The sequence below is a fragment of the Elephas maximus genome, chromosome 2, assembly GCF_024166365.1.
Source record: "Elephas maximus indicus isolate mEleMax1 chromosome 2, mEleMax1 primary haplotype, whole genome shotgun sequence".
NCBI lineage: Eukaryota > Metazoa > Chordata > Mammalia > Proboscidea > Elephantidae > Elephas > Elephas maximus.
The window spans coordinates 70320274-70339678 of NC_064820.1; the positions used below are offsets into that span (position 1 = coordinate 70320274).

At 37.9% G+C, this 19405-nt stretch overlaps 1 protein-coding gene across 1 annotated transcript in view; it reads right to left on the reverse strand.

The window, feature by feature from the left end:
* Positions 1 to 19405, reverse strand: part of CENPK (centromere protein K) — a 44605-nt gene that overhangs the window by 21256 nt on the left and 3944 nt on the right. Inside the window, exons 2-4 of the mRNA XM_049864544.1 lie at positions 13056 to 13193; positions 10782 to 10838; positions 1289 to 1361 (exon numbers count right to left, since the gene is read on the reverse strand). Coding sequence (XP_049720501.1) covers positions 1289 to 1361; positions 10782 to 10838; positions 13056 to 13172 — 247 coding nt within the window. The 5' untranslated portion in view covers positions 13173 to 13193. The remainder of the gene's footprint in view (positions 1 to 1288; positions 1362 to 10781; positions 10839 to 13055; positions 13194 to 19405) is intronic.

Below are 19405 nucleotides of genomic sequence, written 5' to 3' on the forward strand. Positions count from 1 at the left end.
CCTTTTGTAATAATAGCTATCCTCAACTCATTGCTGTTGAGTCGATTCCGACTCATAGCAACTCTAGACCCTAAAGGATACAGTTGAATTGCCCCATAGGGTTTCCAAGAAGTGGCTGGTGGATTCGAACTGCCGACCCATTGGTTAGCAGCCATAGCTCTTAACCACTTAGCCACCAGGACTCCAACAGTCGTCCTAGAGAGCGTGAAATGGTATCTTATTGTGGTTTTGATTTGCACTTCCCTAATGACTAATGTAGAGGGCAGTGGTGATTCAGGGGTAAAGATCTTGCCTTCCATGCAGGAGACCTGGAATCGATTCCCAGCCAATGTACCTCAAAAGAAGCCACCGCCCATCTGTCAGTGAGGCTTGCATGTTTCTATAATGCTGAACAGGTTTCAGCAGAGCTTCCAGACTAAGACAGGCTAGGAAGAAAGGTTTGCCAATCTACTACATTATGGGTCACAACGGTCCGAACTCATTGTACATGGCATCACCATTCGTTGGAGTCAACTCAATGGCAGCCAACAACAACGACTCATGAAGTTGAGCATCTTTTCATGTGCATATGGGTCACTTGCATATCTTCTTTGGAGAAATGTCTACTCAAATTGTTTGTCCATTTTTTAATTGGGGTGTTTGCCTTTTTGTTGTTGATACAGATACAAATTTTTAAGCTATCTTGTGTTTCTCAACTAAAAGCAAAAACACAGTTGGCCTGGTTGGACATACATATAATCTATGTGGCCCTTATGTCAATAAATATCTAAAATTAAATAACTGTTTCCTTTCATTAAGTAAGATTCATTCATTAAAGAATTTATAGCTTCTACTGAGCATTTTTTTTTTTTTTAATTGAGCATGAGGGGCCCTGGTGGTGTAGTGGTCAAGAGCTATGGCTGCTATCCAGAAGGCTGACAGTTCAAATCTACCAGCAGCTCATTGGAAACCCTATGTGGCAGTTCTACTCTGTCCTATAGAGTTGCTATGAGTAGGGTCGACTTGAAGACAATGGGTACTGAGCATAAAGTAGTGCCTGCAGGAATGACTATGATAATGTCACCATGGTCAAGGTTATCATAATCTAATGTTAGACAGATATGTTCATCTATAATAACAAAATAAACAACATGTGTATAAAGGAAGAAAAGACTGGGTGGCCTCCCATTATCAATGAAATTTAGGCAATTTCAAGGAGACCAAATGAATCTTGTAATTCTTCTTGTGATCATTAAATGTATTTACCATTAATTTGTGTACAGCACAAAAAGAGAAATAAGAATCTTACTTTTGGGAGTTTCTTTCTGCCATTGACTAAGTTCAGCAGCCAAATATTTCGCTTGCATAATTAATAATGATAGCTATAAAAAAGAAAATAAGAGAATAAAGCAAAGTTACTACTTCTGGAATATTCATAGCTGTTCACAGATGAAAGTGTAGACATTTGAAATATTTTAATACAAATTCCTAACATAAATAGCTAACACAATAACAATTTAAACTATACCAACTTAAAACAGAATTCTACTTTATTCCATACTAATTATAGCTCATAAATTGCCTGTTAAAGCACTGGTATAATATAGCTTAAAAAATGATAAGTTATGTTTCACCAGTCACATTAAAAGAACTCTAGCACATGAAATTTATTTCCTGAATAATATTTCTTAGAATAAAAAAAATAGGATGTTATTTATTGTCAACATTTTTTAGACATAGTTGCTTTAAAGATGTTCTTTTTGCTCTCTACATCCTTTCAGAAAAACTGGTACTGACTTTAGCTGAGAAATGAAAATAAGTTTAAGTACATACATGGAGAAAATTATAAAATTCGATTGGTTCTATGAACCACACATAAAAACCAGTATTACTATACGATAGTTTCTAAATTGTATATCCCTTAGCCAAAGATTAAATTAGGATGAGTATAGTTTATATTAGATGATTCCAGTCATTCTAATTTTGATAACTGTAAATCTAAGTGATAAATTTACTGACTGATTAGACCAGAAGATTAAAGTGCCTGTATGCTTAAAATCCCCCACATGCCTGTCAGTTTGTCTTACTGCGGGGGCTTGTGTGTTGCTGTGATGTTGGAAGCTCTGCCACTGCTATTCAAATGCCAGCAGGGTCACCCACAGTGGACAGGTTTCAGCTGAGCTTCCAGACTAAGACAGACTAGGAAGAACCACCCAGAGGTCTACTTCTGAAAAGAATTAGGCAGTGAAGACCTTATGAATAGCAGTGGAACACTGTCTGATATAGCACTGCAAGATGAGCCCCACAGGTTGGAAGGCACTCAAAATATGAAGGACATCATGCTTGGTAAAGTAGAGGGTCAGTGAAAGAGAGGAAGACTCTTAACGAGATGGACTGACACAGTGACTGCAATAATGGGCTCAAGCATAGCAACAACTGTGAGGATGATGGAGTACTGGGCAGTGTTTCGTTGTTGTGTGTGGAGTCGCTATGAGTTGGAACTCACTTGATGGCACCTAACATAACAACAACAACATGCTTAAAATTAAATATCACAGCATTTCTCTGTCCTTTATATGAGTCTTATTGTGTTAGAAAACCAAAAGGGAAGAACACAATCAGCATTTCTTAAAGAACTGAAGGGAAAACTCAGGCCTTGACATGAATATTGAAAACAGCTACTTGGCCAACCAACTAGAAGAGATCTATATTCATGCCCATTCCAAAGAACGGAGACCAAATGGAGTGGGAAAATCATCAACAAATATCATTAATATCATATGGTAGAAAAATTTTGCTGAATGCTCCTAACAAGTAAGGAAGGCAAGACTTCATCTTGCTTACTTTGGACATGTTATCAGGAGGGGCCAATCACTAGAGAAGGACATCATGCTTGCTAAAGGTGATGGTCAGCAAAAAAGAGGGAGACCCTCAATGAGAAGGATTGACACAGTGGCTGCAACAATGGGCTCAAACATAACAATTGCAAGGGTGGTGCAGGACCAGGCAACATTTTGTTCTGTTACGCATAAGGTAGGTATGAATCGGAGGTGACCTGATGGCACCTAACAACATTTGGTACCCAGACATATCAAAAATTCATGTTTCAAAAATGCAGTGGGTATTGCTGCACTATTTACACAAAAAGGGCACCTACGGTGTCATTTTTAACACGTGGCAACTCAAAGCCCCTATTCTGTATCATAAAATTAACTAAAGTCTCTTTGAAAGCTTTATATAATTATATAAAAATGCTTTTATTGAAACACAGAACTATTATACAACCCAGCAATCCCAATCCTATATGCTCAAAAGAGGTGAAAGCAGGAATGCAAACAGAAACTTGTACAGCAACATCCAGCGCTATTCACAATAGCCAAAAGATGGGAAACAACCTCAATGTCCATCAACAGATGAATGTATAAACAAAATATGCATACATACAATGGAATATTACTCAACCATAAAGAGAAATGAAGTCCTGATACATGCTACAACATGGACGAACCTTGAAAACATTATGCTGAGTGAACTATGTCAGTTATAAAATGAAAAATCTTGCACGACTCCATCCATATGAAACAGACAAAAGTATAGAGACCAAAGCTCATTAGGCTTTATAAGGCATGTGCGCAGGGGAAGGGGATTTATTCCTTAGTGGGCACTGAGTTTCTGTTAATGGTGGTAGAATACTTTGGAAAAGGATAGTGGTAATGATCCTTGTTGTTGTTGTCAGGTGCCATCGAGTCAGTTCCAGCTCATAGCGACCCTATGCACAACAGAACAAAACACTGCCCAGTCCTGCACCATCCTTACAATTGTTGTTATGCTTCAGCTCATTGTTGCAGCCACTGTGTCAATCCACCTCGTTGAGGGTCTTCCTCTTTTCCGCTGACCCTGTACTTTGCCAAGCATGATGCCCTTCTTCAGAGACTGATCCCTCCTGACGACATGTCCACAGTATGTTAAGACCCAGTCTCACCACCCCTGCTTATAAGGAGCATTCTGGTTGTACTTCTTCCAAAACAGATTTGTTCGTTCTTTTGGCAGTCCATGGTATATTCAATATTCTTTGCCAACACCACAATTCAGAGGCATCAATTATTCTTCGGTCTTCCTTATTCATTGTCCAGCTTTCACATGCATACAATGCGACTGAAAATACCATGGCTTGGGTCAGGCACACCTTAGTCTTCTAGGTGATATCTTTGCTCTTCAACACAGATTTACCCAATGCAATGCGTCTTTTGATTTCTTTACTGCTGCTTCCATGGCTGTTGATTGTGGATCCAAGTAAAATGAAATCCTTGACAACTTCAGTCTTTTCTCTGTTTATCATGATGTTGCTCATTGGTCCAGTTGTAAGGATTTTTGTTTTCTTTAAGTTGAGGTGGAATCCATACTGAAGGCTGTGGTCTTTGATCTTCATTAGTAAGTGCTTCAAGTCCTCTTCACTTTCAGCAAGCAAGGTTGTGTCATCTGCATAACACAGATTGTTAACGAGTCTTCCTCCAATCCTGATGCCCTGTTCTTCTTCATACAGTCCAGCTTCTTGGATTATTTGCTCAGCATACAGATTGAATAAGTATGGTGAAAGAATACAACCCTGGCGCACACCTTTCCTGACTGTAAACCAATCAGTATCCCCTTGTTCTGTCCAAACAACTGCCTCTTGATCTATGTACAGGTTCCTCATGAGCACAATTAAGCATTCTGGAATTCCCATTCTTGCCAATGTTCTCCATAATTTGTTATGACCCACACAGTCAAATGCCTTTGCATAGTCAATAAAACACAAGTAAACATTCTTCTGGTATTCTCTGCTTTCAACCAGGATCCATCTGATATCAGCAATGATATCCCTGGTTCCATGTCCTCTTCTGAAACTGGCCTGAATTTCTGGCAGTTCCCTGTCAATATACTGCCGCAGTCATTTTTGAATGATCTTCAGCAAAATTTTGCTTGTGTGTGATATTAATGATATTGCTCTATAATTTCCACACTCAGTTGGATCAACTTTCTTGGGAATAGGCATAAACATGAATCTCTTCCAGTCATTTGGCCAGGAAGCTGTCTTCCATATTTCTTGGCATAGACAAGTGAGCATGTCCAGCGCTGCATCTGTTTGTTGAAACATCTCAATTGATATTCCATTGATTCCTGGAGCCTTGTTTTTCACCAATGCCTTCAGAGCAGCTTGGACTTCTTCCTTCAGTACCATCAGTTCCTGAGCATATGCTACCTCTTGAAATCGACTAATTCTTTTTAGAATAATGACTGTGTATTCCATCCATCTTCTTTTGATGCTTCCTGTGTCATTTAATATTTTCCCCCATAGAATCCTTCACTATTGCAACTCGAAGCTTGAATTTTTTCTTCAGTTCTTTCAGTTTGAGAAACACCGAGTGTGTTCTTTACTTTTGGTTTTCCATTTCCAGCTCTTTGCACATGTCATTATAATACTTTACTTTGTCTTCTCAAGATGCCCTTTGAAATCTTCAGTTCTTTTTTTTATATATAATTTTTATTGAGCTTTAAGTGAACGTTTACAAATCACGTCAGTCTGTCACATATAAGCATATATATACCTTACTCCATAATCCCACTTACTCTGGAGTCAGCCCTTCCAGTCTCTCCTTTCGTGACAATTTTGCCAGTTTCTAACCCTCTCTACCCTCCTATCTCCCCTCCAAACAGGAGATGCCAACACAGTCTCAAGTGTCCACCTGATACAAGTTGCTCACTCTTCATCAGCATCTCTCTCCAACCCATTGTCCAGTCCCTTCCATGTCTGATGAGTTGTCTTTGGGAATGGTTCCTGTCCTGGGCCAACAGAAGGTTTGGGGACCATGACCACCGGGATTCCTCTAGTCACAGTCAGACCATTAAGTCTGGTCTTTTTATGAGAATTTGGGGTCTGCATCCCACTGATCTCCTGCTCGCTCAGGGGTTCTCTGTTGTGCTCCCTGTCAGGGCAGTCATTGGTTGTGGCCGGGCACCATCTAGTTCTTCTGGTCTCAGGATGATGTAAGACTCTGGTTCATGGGGCCCTTTGTGTCTCTTGGGTTCATAGTTGTCGTGTAACCTTGGTGTTCTTGTTCTTCATTCTCCTTTGATCCAGGTGGGTTGAGACCCACTGATGCATCTAGATGGCCGCTTGTTAGCCTTTAAGACCCCAGATGCCACATTTCAAAGTGGGATGCAGAATGTTTTCATAATAGTATTATTTTGCCAATTGACTTAGAAGTTCCCTTAAGCCATAGTCCCCAAACCTCCACCCTTGCTCCGCTGACCTTTGAAGCATTCAGTTTATCCCAGAAACTTCTTTGCTTTTGGTCCAGTCCAGTTGAGCTGACCTTCCGTGTATTGAGTATTGTCCTTCCCTTCACCTAAAGTAGTTCTTATCTACTAACTAATCAGTAAATAACCCTCTCCCACCCTTCCTCCCTCCCCCGCCTCGTAACCACAAAAGTATGTGTTCTTCTCAGTTTATACTATTTCTCAAGATCTTATAGTAGTGGTCTTATACAATAGTTGTCCTTTTGCCTCTGACTAATTTCACTCAGCACAATGCCTTCCATGTTCCTCCATGTTATGAAATGTTTCACAGATTCATCACTGTTCTTTATCGATGTGTAGTATTCCATTGTGTGAATATACCACAATTTATTTAACCATTCATCCATTGATGGACACCTTGGTTGCTTCCAACTTTTTGCTATTGTAAACAGAGCTGCAATAAACATGGGTGTGCATATATCTGTTCGTGTGAAGGCTCTTATTTCTCTAGGGTATATTCCAAGGAGCGGGATTTCTGGGTTGTATGGTAGTTCTATTTCTAACTTTTTAAGAAAACTCCAGATAGATAAAATCATCAGTTCTTTTACTTCAACAATTTTTCCTTTTGCTTTAGCTGCTCGACGTTCAAGAGCAAGTTTCAGAGTCTCTTCTGACATCCATCTTGGTCTTTTCTTTCTTTCCTGTCTTTTCAGTGACCTCTTGCTTTCTTCATGGATGATGTCCTTGATGTCATTCCACAACTCGTCTACTTTTCAGTCACCAATGTTCAATGCGTCAAATGTATTCTTCAGATGGTCTCTAAATTCAGATACAACTTGATATACTCGAGGTCATATTTTGGCTCTCGTGGACTTGCTCTGAATTTCTTCAGTTTCAGCTTGAACTTGCATATGAGCAATTGATGGTCCGTTTCAGTCGCCCCCTGGCCTTGTTCTGACTGATAATACTGAGCTTTTCCATCAACTCTTACCACAGAGGTAGTCAATTTGATTTCTGTGTGTTCCATCTGGTAAAGTGCATGTGTATAGTCACCGTTTATGTTGGTGAAAGAAGGTATTCGCAGTGAAGAAGTTGTTGGTCTTGCAAAATTCTATCATTTGATCTGCAGCATTGTTTCTATCACCAAAGCCATATTTTCCAACTACTGATCCTTCTTCTTTCTTTCCAACTTTCACATTAAAATCACTAGTAATTATCAATGCATCTTGATTGCATGTTCAATCAATTTCAGAGTACAGCACAATGATTGCACAATATCAATGTAATCGATGTCAATTGCATACATAATAATTACTGAATTGGCAAATGTTTTGCTATACTTTTTTTTTTAACACAATAAGAAATTTACAAATTCATTTATAATCTATACCATTTAAAATCTATACCATAAGACAGTTTAGTATTATTTTTACAGATAAATTGTTGTTGTTGTTAGGTGTCGTCGAGTCGGTTCCAACGCATAGCGACCCTATCCACAACAGAACGAAACACTGGCTGGTCCTGAGCCATCTTTACAATTGTTGTTATGCTTGAGCTCATTGTTGCAGCCACTGTGTCAATCCATCTCATTGAGGGTCTTCCTCTTTTCTGCTGACCGTGTACTCTGCCAAGCACGATGTCCTTCTCCAGGGACTGATCCCACCTGACAACATGTCCAAAGTATGTAAGTATATAAGATGCAGTTTCACCATCCTTGCTTCTAAGGAGCATACAGATAAATAAGAATGTGAAAAAGATTTTTGTGATCTATAAAGTGATTTACAAATGGTATTTATCATTATTATTATCAGGAAATAATTTTTAAAAAGTAGTATTGAAATTGGGCAAAACTATGATGTAATGATGAGGAATTCCGCTCTTATTAGGCTGAAATATATGAAATTACCAATATTTGTTTTTTAACCTATTAAGAAAACAGAATTTCATATGGTTCAGCCTTGTATTGTATTCATAAAACAGAGCTTTTAGCTGGCCAAAGTCCAGCTAAGGCAAATATTCAAATTATTTCTGATCTTACTATAAAATTAAACAACCTTTCTAAAAAACTAAATAGCAGTATTTCTAAAGTAATTTAAGCACAAAAAATGGAGAAATTCTGCCATTTTTTCATTTAAAATATCTTACTTCGTGCATCAGAAAATGGACTTGAGTTTTAATACTGAAGTTTTGAAGTTAATAAGTAGGCAGAAAAGAGCAGTAGGCCTGAGACTGCTATCCTTAAAAAATCCTGCATGAAAGGTTAGCCCTTGACTGGTATCTAGGGGCTTAGATTTCGAGAGGGCTCTAACCAATGTAACTCAAAGAGTAGCTCACTGTGCCTAAACTGTTTGTGGAAACAATGTGGTTTATGCTGATCACCTGCTTTCCTTTTGGGAGTCTGGTATTTTGGTACCTGCTAGGAAGAAGATGCCTATATGATCAGCACCCAAAAAAACCTCAAACAGAAAGTATCAAATGAGCTTCCCTGGTAGAAAACATTTCATGCATGTTATGACAACTTGTTGTTGGGGAAATTAAGTGCATCCTGTGTAAGTCCTCTTATTTTGTTCTTTTTCAAAATAGTTTTTGCTATTTAGGTCCCTTTGCAATTTCCTATGAATTTGAGGATTAGCTTTTCCATTTCTGCAAAAAAGAAAAAAATGCTATTGGTATTTTGATAGGAACTTCTTCGAATCTGTAGATTACTTTGGGTAGTATTGACATCTTAACAATATTAAGTCTTCTAATCCATAAACACTTGTCTTTCCATTTACTTAGATCTTTAATTTCTTTCAGCAATGTTTTGTAGTTTTCAGTATATAAGTCTTTTGCCTTCTTGGTTAAATTTATTCCTAGGTATTTTATTATTTTAGATGTATTGCAAATGAAATGTTTTTCTTAATTCCCTTGTTCACCGCTGGTGAATTTTGCATGTTGATCTTGTAGCCCGTAACTTTGCTGAATTTGTTTACTAGCTTTAGTAGCTATCTTGTGGATTGGATTTTTTTTGTCATATCGTTATCACCAATGAAAGCCATTATTACTTTTCGTGTTCAAAAGACACCAAATTTGGATAGCAGGAGTGTCTTTAAGTTGACTCCTGAAAGCTAGGCACTGAATAAGGAAAGCCAAAGAATTGACACCTTTGAATTATGGTGTTGGCAAAGAATACTGAATATACCATGGACTGCCAAAAGAACAAACAAATCTGTCTTGGAAGAAGTACAGCCAGAATGCTCCTTAGAAGCAAGGATGGCGAGACTTTGTCTCACATACTTTGGACATGTTATCAGTAGGGATCAGACTCCGGAGGACATCATGCTTGGTAAAGTACAGGGTCAGGAAAAAAGAGGAAGACCCTCAATGAGATGAATTGACACAGTGGCTGCAACAACGGGCTCAGCCATAACAACATTCATGCATATGGCACAGGACCGGGCAGAGTTTCGTTCTGTTGTACATAGGGTCCCTATGAGTCAGAACTGGCTCAATGGTACTTAACAACAACATCCATCAGTTTTGGGGAACCCTCATTGGTATCATTTGTGCATTGACTTTGTTCTTGGAATTTTTATCATTTAATGCTTTAAAATTTTCATATGGTCAAATATATCTAACTTTCATAATGCCTAGATTTCTACTATTAGACAAAAAGTTTTCCCGTATCCCTGTATCATACAGATAGTCTCCTGGATTTTTTACAAGATTTTCTGGTAACCCATCTGGAATTTATATTGTACCACTGTAACATGAAAGACAGAGGTCCAATTTTATTTTCTTCCAGATGGATATCAAGTTGTGTCATTATCATTTATTAAATAATTCATCATTTTCCCATAGATTTTTAACTATCATCTTTGCCATATTTTAAATTTTAATCTGTTTCACTGATTGATTTGTCTATTCCTAAACCAATTCCATAGTGCTCTGATTATTATACTGCATATACTAATCCTTTTTTTTAAACCTAGGATAAAATCAGTTAAGATTCTACACAGTAATATCTGTAGCTACTGTAACTAACAAAAAGTAGGACAGTCCTTGTTCTAATTTTTAACAAGGTATCATAATAGCAGCCAACTAGCAGCTCACTCTACTGTTAAATGTATATAGCTGTTAAAATATAAATTTTAAAAATTATTTATTTATACTAACTTTTTCAAAAAAGTCTTTAAAATACCTCTTGTTACTCTTAAATCAGAAGGAATAGGGAATTTTTTGAATGATAAAGCAAACATAAAAAAAAAACCTGTTGCCATCGAGTCAATTCCAACTCATAATGATCCTACAGAACAGAGCAGAACTGCCCCATAGGGTTTCCAAAGAGCACCTGGTGGATACGAACTGCGGACCTTTTGGTTAGCAGTCAAGCTCTTAACCACTGTGCCACCAGGGCTTCATGATTACAGGTACTAAAAAAGCAATTATACTTAGAAAAAATACAGACAGATATACTTCTTTTCCAAAACACAATGAATTTCACTTACTTATTTTCAGGAAGAAAAAAAAAAAATGATTCATACCTGAGCATTTGAATTGGTAAGTGTCTCCGTTCCAACGAGTGATAATTTATTCTGGCACTTGATTTAAAAAAGTAAAGAAAAACATGTCATACACCATAAGCCACAAACAATTCCCTTCCCCTTTTATACCAGTAAATGTAATGAAAACCCATGGCCATTGAGTCAATTCCGACTCACAGAAACCCTATAGGACAGAGTAGAACTGTCCCAAGGCTGTAAATCTTTATGAAAGCAGACTGCCACATCTTTCTCCCACAGACTGGCTGGTGGGTTCAAACCACCGACCTTTCAGTTAGCAGCCAAACACTTAACCACCACGCCACCAGAGTTCTCTGATGTAAGAGAAGATTTTGCTTAAATCCCTCACTTTCTAATCACGAGGATCAGGAAGGCAGACAAACAGGTCCCAAGGCGAACACGTTAAAAAAAAAGAAGGGGGACGGGAGGAGTACAAAACCCTATACAGAATAAAGTGAGAATAAATAAATAAAAAGAACAAAAACTAATAGCTAGGGTGAATTCGAAGCTAGACAGTAGAAAAATAGGAGGCAAGAAAATAAGAAGGTGGGAAAGTACCACATTACAAAAATAATAGGTAATAAGACAGTTAAGATCATGAGAAAATAAAGCCTTTAAGAGACATTGTTTCTGTGCCATTAAAAAATCCAAAACTGCTGGTAGTGATTATATCTGAAAGGTAAAAATATGGATAATTTAAATTTTATTTGTGCTTATTGCAGTATTTTTCTACAAGAAAATTTTGTTTTTAAATCCAATGTCTATAGTGAAAAAATACCAAAAGCAAAAAAAGGGATTATATAAACCATCTTGAAAATACATTAATGATACAGGGTAGCAAGGACTTATGTTAAAACTATTTTCAAAAAGAGTAAAAAAAAAAAAATAAAGCACTAATCCACTCTAAAGTGAAACTTCACTGCAAAGAATAAAAAACATGTTGCTGGAGAGTCAATTCCAACTCATAGCAAAAGAACAGGATGCTAAAAATGTCTGTAGACTACATCATACATTATGCTATTTTAAGTAGAATAAATTTTTAGTAACATTTTGTAGTATATCAAGTGATTCTATCTCACTAACTCAGAAACTGTATATATACTTTAAACTTAGTATTTTCTAAATTAATTCATGGCTTCATTCAAAGTCCTAACTATGTGTTCTTCCTATTTCCATATTCTCTATTTTAGGGAATAATCCTACCAACCACCCAATGGCCCAAACTAGGAACTTGAAACTATCCGTAATAATTCCCTCCCATTTTATATCCAATTAACCTCAAATCTGACCATCTCCTTAGTATCTCTTGAAATCATTCTTCCCCCTACTTGCAAATGACCTTCATTATTTCTTACTAGGGTACTAAAACCAAACTGTTGCTGTCAAGTATATTCCAACTCAAAATGACCCTATGCCACAGAGTAGATCTGCCCCACAGGGTTTCCAAGGCTGTAATCTTTACAGAAACAGACTTCCACATCTTTCTCCCACTGAGTGGCTGGCGGGTTTGAACCACAGTCCTCTCAGTAAGCAGCCCTGTGCCACCAGGGCTCCTCAGGACTGCTACTAAAACTAGAAAGAATATTTAGGAAGCTCTAGAGAGCTACTACTAGAGCTTCCTAAATGTTCTTTGCACTTTCAGTCTAACTCTTCTGCATTCCACTTTCTTCAAAGTTACCAGATTAATCTTCACAAACTGCCTATCTAATCACGTTTTCCATGCTTATAATCCTTTAATGGCTCTCCATAGTATACATTCAGCAAAACTCTTCATGTTCTTGCCCTTGATTACCTCTCCAGTCTCACCTCACAAGTCATCCTTCTCCAAATTTACATTAGCCATAATATTCTACTTATAATTCTCCAAGCTCTCTCAACCTTCACACATTTTGTTCTTTCTGCTTTGGGTATCTCCCCCACCTTCACAGGCTAACTCCTACCCATCCTTTAGAAATGAATTCAGTTATTACCTTTTTTAGAAAGCTGTCCTTGACCTCATTGGTCTAGGTTTGATAGTCCTCCTAAGTACCATTGTATGGTAACATATTATAGTGGCTATTGCCTCTGTAAGATGATAAGTTCCTTGACGGTAGGATCTGTAATAATTTTTTTTGTCTATCCCTCATCTACTATAGGTCCAAAGACTAATAAATATTTATCATATAATTGCTCTCAGATGTCAGCAAAATTATTTCTTTCCTATATCTAACATGTATTGAAATTGATTTAAATCACTTTTTATCTCCTGATACTTACTTCTTCCATATCCTTCCATATTTCTTCACATTCTTTAATAAGTTTTTTTTCAGCATCTGTAACCTGGTCCACGTCTGTGGTATTAACTGGATCTAGATCTTGCTGATTCATTGACATGCGCTTTCTGATTTTCTTAGCCTTATGACAAGAAAAACCAAAAGAAGAATATTTATTCATTCAACAATATTTGTTCAACACCTATTACCTGCCAGATACCCATCTAGGACGTAGGGATATAGCAGAGAACAAAATAGGCCAAAAACAAACAAATAAATAAGACATTAATAAGAATAAAAACCCTACTCTGGGGCTTACATTCTAGTTAAGAAAGACAGAAAATAAACCAAAAAGAAAATGAAAAAAATACATATATACGCTTTCGTATAGCAAATGGTTTCTAAGTGCTATGGACAAAAGCACAGCACTGACAAGAAACACAGGGAATGCTAGAGCAAGGACAATATAACTTTAAATGAGGTGGTCATATGAGGTCACTGAGAAGTTGACAACTGAGCAAAGACATGAAAGATGTAAGGAAGTAAGCCATGGAATGTTTAATGGAAGAGGCTCCTGGCAGAAGGAACTGCAAGTGCAAAGATCTTGAGGCACAAGTATGATTGTTGTGTTCCTAGAGTAGTAAAGACATCAGTGTGACTAGAGCAAAGTAAGGCAGAGAGTGGTAGGAGATGAGGTCAGAGAGACAACAGGGGTGAGATTATATGGGCTCTGCAGGCCAGTTCAAGGACTTGAGCTTTTATTCTAAGCGACATGATAAGCTATTAGAGTTTTGAGCAGAGGAATGGTATGATTCAAATTGTTTTAGCAGTATAACTTGGTTAGTTACATGGAATTAGGGTAGAAGTAGGGAAACCAGTTAGAAAGCTATTGAAACGATTCAAGTATACAAGGCTGAATAGTGTCCCCCACAGATTCACATTCACTTGGAACTTCAGAATGCAACCTAATTAGAAATAGAATGTTTGCAGATATAATTAAGATGAGGTCATACTGAGCTTAATCCAATGACTGGTATTCTTATAAGAAAACAGAAACACAAATACACAGGGAGAACACCATGTGAAAACGGAGGCAGAGACTGGAACGATGCAGATGCAAGACATGGAATGCCAAGGACTGCAAGCAACCACCAGAACCTAGGAGAGAGGCACGGAACAAATTATTCCCTTAGAGCCTCTAGAAGGAGCCAACCTTGATGACTTCTTGATTTTGGACTTCTAGCCTCTAGAGCTATGTTGCTATTTTTGTTGTTAAGTGCTGTCTAGTCAGTTCCGACTCATAGCAACCCTAGGTACCACAGAACAAAACATTGTCTGGTCCTTCACCACTCTCACAATCATTGCTATGTTTGAGCCCGTTGTTGCAGGCACTGTGTTAATCCATCTCATTGAGGGTCTTCTTTTTCCCTGACCCTCTGCTTTACCAAGCATGATGTCCTCCAGGGTCTGGTCCCTCTTCATAACACGTCCAAAGTACGTGAGATGAAGTCTCACCATCCTGGCTTCTAAGGAGCATTCCAGCTGTACTTCTTCCAAGACGTATTTGTTCATTCTCTGGAAGTCCATGGTATTCAATATGTAATATTCTTCACCAACACCGTAATTCAAGGCATCAATTCTTCTTCAGTCTTGTCTATTCATTGTCCAGCTTTAGCGTGCATATGAGGTGGCTGAAAATATCATGACTTGGGTCAGGTAAACTTTAGTCCTTGAGGTGACATCTTTGCTTTTTAAAACTTTAAAGAGGTCTTTTGCAGCAGATCTGCCCAATGCAATACATCATTTGATTTCTTGATGGCTGCTTCCATGAGCATTGATTGTGGATTCAAGTAAAATGAAGCCCTTGAGAACTTCAATATTTTCTGTTTATTATGATGTTGCTTATTGGTCCAGTTGTGAGGATTTTTTTGTGTTGAGGTGTAATTCATACTCAAGGCTGTAGTCTTTGAGCTTCACCAGTAAGTGCTTTTAAGTCCTCTTTACTTTCAGCAAGCAAGGGTGTTTTATTTGCATATCGTAGATTGTTAATGAGTCTTCCTCCAATCCTGGTGTCATGTGCTTCTTCAGAGCATCCACATTCTTGGATTATTTGCTCAATATACAGACTGAATAAGTATGGTGAAAGGGAAACCCTAACACACACCCTTTTTTATTTAAACCATGCAGTATACCCTTGTTTTGTTCTAACAACTGCCTCTTGGTTTATGTACAGGTTCCACATGAGCACAATTAAATGTTCTGGAACTCCCATTCTTCACAATGTTATCCATAATTCGTTATGATCCACACAGTTGATTGCCTTTGCACTGTCAATAAAACACAGGTGAACATCTTTCTGGTATTCTCTGCTTTCAGCCAGGATACATCTAACATCAGCAATGATATCCCTGGTTCCATGTCCTCTTCTGAATTCTGCTTGACTTCTTGGCAGTTTCCTGTTCAATATACTGCTGCAGCCACTTCTGAATGATCTTCAACAAAATTTCACTTGCATGTGATATTAATAATATTGTTCAATAATTTCCACATTCAGTTAGATCATTTTTCTTGGGAATAGGCATAAATATGGATCTCTTCCAGTCAGTTGGCCAGGTAGCTGTCTTCCAAATTTCTTGGCATAGAAGAGTAAGCACTTCCAGTACTTGGATCCATTTGTTGAAACATCTTAATTGGTATTTCATCAATTCCTGGAGCCTTGTTTTTTGCCAGTTCCTTCAGTACAGCTTGGATTTCTTTCTTCAGTACCATCAGTTCCTGATCATATGCTACCTACTGAAATGGTTGGAACATTGACCAATTCTTTTTGGTATAGTGGCTCTGTGTATTCCTTCCATTCCCTTTGATGCTTCCTGCAGCATTCAATAATTTGCCCATAGAATCCTTCAATATTGCAACTTAAGCCTTGAATTTTTTCTTCAGTTCTTTCAGCTTGAGAAATGTTGACTATGTTCTTCTCTTTTGGTTTTCTAACTCCAGGACTTTGCACATTTCATTATAATACACTACTTTGTCTTCTCGAGCTGCCCTTTGAAATCTGTTCAGCTCTTTTACTTCATTTCTTTCGTTCGCTTTAGCTACTCTACATTCAAGAGCAAGTTTCAGAGTCTATTCTGCCACCCAATTTGCTCCTTTTTTTTTTGTTTGTTTATTTTCCCTAATGACCTTTTGCTTTCTTGATATATGATGTCACTTATGTCATCCCACAACTTGTCTGGTCTTTGGTCATTAGTGTTCAATATGTCAAATCTACTCTTGAGATGGTTCTCTAAATTCAGGCAGGACATACTCAAGGTCATACTTTGGCTATCATAGACTTGTTTTAATTTTCTTCAGCTTCAAATAGACCTTGCATGTTGGTAAATGATGGCCTGTTTTACAGTTGGCCCCTTAGTGGCTTAACACAATAAACTGAGTGGCATAACACAATAAAAACTTATTCTCTCCTAGTTTACTCATTGGAAATACCTTTTTTTCAACAATATTAATGGCGACTATGCACATGGACTTTGCTGGATGGAATGCAAAGGAATCAAATCGACTACATCTGTGGAAAGAGATGGAAGCAGACTGCCACATCCTTCTCCCATGGATAGGCTGGCGGGTTCTAACTGCCAGCCTTGCAGTTAGCAGCCAAGTGCTTAACCACTGTGCCACCAGGCTCCTTAAGAATTCAGTTTAAGACATGCTACATTTGAGGTGTCTCTTAGTGCAGCTAAGAGCCCTAGAGGCGTATTGGTTAAGCACTGGGCTGCTAACCAAGAGGTCAGCAGTTCAAATTCACCAGCTGCTCTGCTGGAGAAGGATGTGGCAGTATGCTTCCATAAAGATTTACAGCCTTGGAAAACCTATGGGGCAGTTCTAGTTCTACTCTGTCCTCTAGGGTTCACTATGAGTTGGAATAAACTCAATGGCAATGAGTAGAGCTCATTGATTAGGCAATTGAATATACATGTTTGGAGTTCAGGGGACAATTTCAGGCTATAGGTATATATTTGAGAGTCATTACCATAAAGATAATATTTAAAGCCCTGAGGCTGGGTGAGATTAGAAAAAGAAAAGTGTACGGATAGAAAAGAGAAGAGTTCCAGATCTAGCGAAGTTAAGGAGATAAGGAAGAACCAGCTAAATAAATTGAGAAGAAGCCCCGCGTGAGGCAAGGGGAAAATCAAAAGGATGATATATTAAAATCCAAGATAACAAAGCTTTCAAGGGAGAAGAAAGGACCAACTGTATCAAATACTAGAAATATGTCAAGTAAGATGTAAACAAAAAATTAACTTTAGCAATGTGGATGGGACAGACTGTAGCTTCCAAAAATAGTCACAGCAATATTCAAGTTGTCACTCCCTATAAAGTCAGAGTCTATTTACACTTTCCTTGAACCTGGGTGTGATTCTGTGACTGCTTTATGAACAGAATGCAATGAAAGAAGTGATGCCACACAACTTCCTAGGCTAAGCCATAAAGGCAATGGAGCTTACATCTGGCTCTTTCTCAACCCAGCCACCATGCTATGAGGAAGCTCAAGCTAGCCCAAAATGAAGACACCACATAGAGAAGCCCATATGGAAAGGAAATGAGGTTCTCCGACAAAACCTAGCATTAACTGCCAGTCACGCGCAAAAACAGGTTTTCTGATGACTCTGCTTCCAGGCTTTGATTCTTCTAGTCAAGGTTCCAGACACTGTGGAGCACAGACCAGCTGTTCCTGCTATGCCCTGTTTGAATTCCTGAATAACAAAATCCATGAGCACACTGAATGATTGCTTTACACCACCAAGTTTTGGGATAATTTGTCACATTAATTTCATTGAACTAAATACACAGGGCTTTGTTAAGTTTTACAGGAGTAGTTTCAGTAGAAGAGTGGGAGTTAAAGCCTGACTGGAGTGGGTTAAAGAAAGAACAGAAGGCAAGAAATTGGAACTATCCAGTATATAAAATTTTTTCAGGAATTTTTTCTACAAAGGAAAAGAGAGAAATAAGGTAGTAGCTGGAAAGAAATGTGGGGTCAAGAGAGGGATTTGTTTAAAATGTGCAAAAAGACATTTTTATACGATACAGTAAGAGAAAGAAATATTACTGATACAGAAGAGGAAGTGAAGAAGGAAGAATGGGATCTAGTACACAAGTGCACTGCATGCACACTTATCTTGCCTTAAGATAAGTGTATATACAGTTCATCCATTGTAATAGAATAGTCATTCACTTTAACGCAAAGGTGTCATGGGTTGAATTGTGTCCCCCAAAAAGATATGTTGAAGTCCTAACCTCCAGTACCTGTGAATGTGATCTTATCTGGAAATAAGAGGTTGTATTGAAGTAGGGTGGGCCCTAATACAATATGGCTGCTGCCTATTATATAAATGAGCTAAAGATGGCCTCTATATATCGGCCCCAAATTATTTACATCTTCATAGCAAGCTGAGGCCCATTAGATCAAAAAAGCCCATTGGCACCAAGCTCAAATTTGTTCAAATCCAACTGTTTTAAAAATAGCTCAAATAAGCAGATTTTTAGCCACTTAGAGGCTGTCTGCTTTAAAAACATTCAAAACTGCCCCAAACACTTCCTAGCCCTAGTTGACATAAACCCTGGTGGTATTTATAAGGACCCAACAGAAAATGGGTAAAGGATACAAACAAGGAATTTAAAAAATAAATTACAAATAAATATAGAACATATACACATTTAAATACATAAAAAATACATTCCCAAACTCACTGTTATTTATGGAAATAAAAATTAGTGAGAGTTACTTTTCTCTCAAATTGGCAATAATGAAACTTTTGATAATAAACAATACCGACAAGCTATGGAACAAGAGGCACGCACTGTTGGAGAATCAATCTCTTTGTAAGATAATAAGCAACATCTACCAAAATTTTAAATGCATCTCTTTTGACCCAGAAATTCTACTGCTAGGAATTATGCTACAGACAGAAATATTTGCATAAATGTGTACATGTATGCTTACTGCAGCATTATCTATAAGAAATTTTAAGAATATGAACTTTGCAACCAGACTGTCTAGGTTTAAGTCTGGCTTCATTACTTACAAGGATCCCTGATGGTGCAGTGGTTACGTGTTCAGCTGCCAATCAAAAAGTTGGCAGTTCGAACCCTCTAGCTGCTAATGGGAGAAAGATGTGGCAATCTGCTTCCATAAAGATTACAGCCTTGGAAGCCCTATGGGGCAGTTCTACTCTGTTTTATAGGGTCTATTTGGTCACTATGAGTTCGAATTTACTCAACGGCAACAGGTTTTCATTACTTACAAGTTGTGGGACCTTGGGTAAGTCACTAACCCTTTTGAGTCTCAGTTTCCTTATC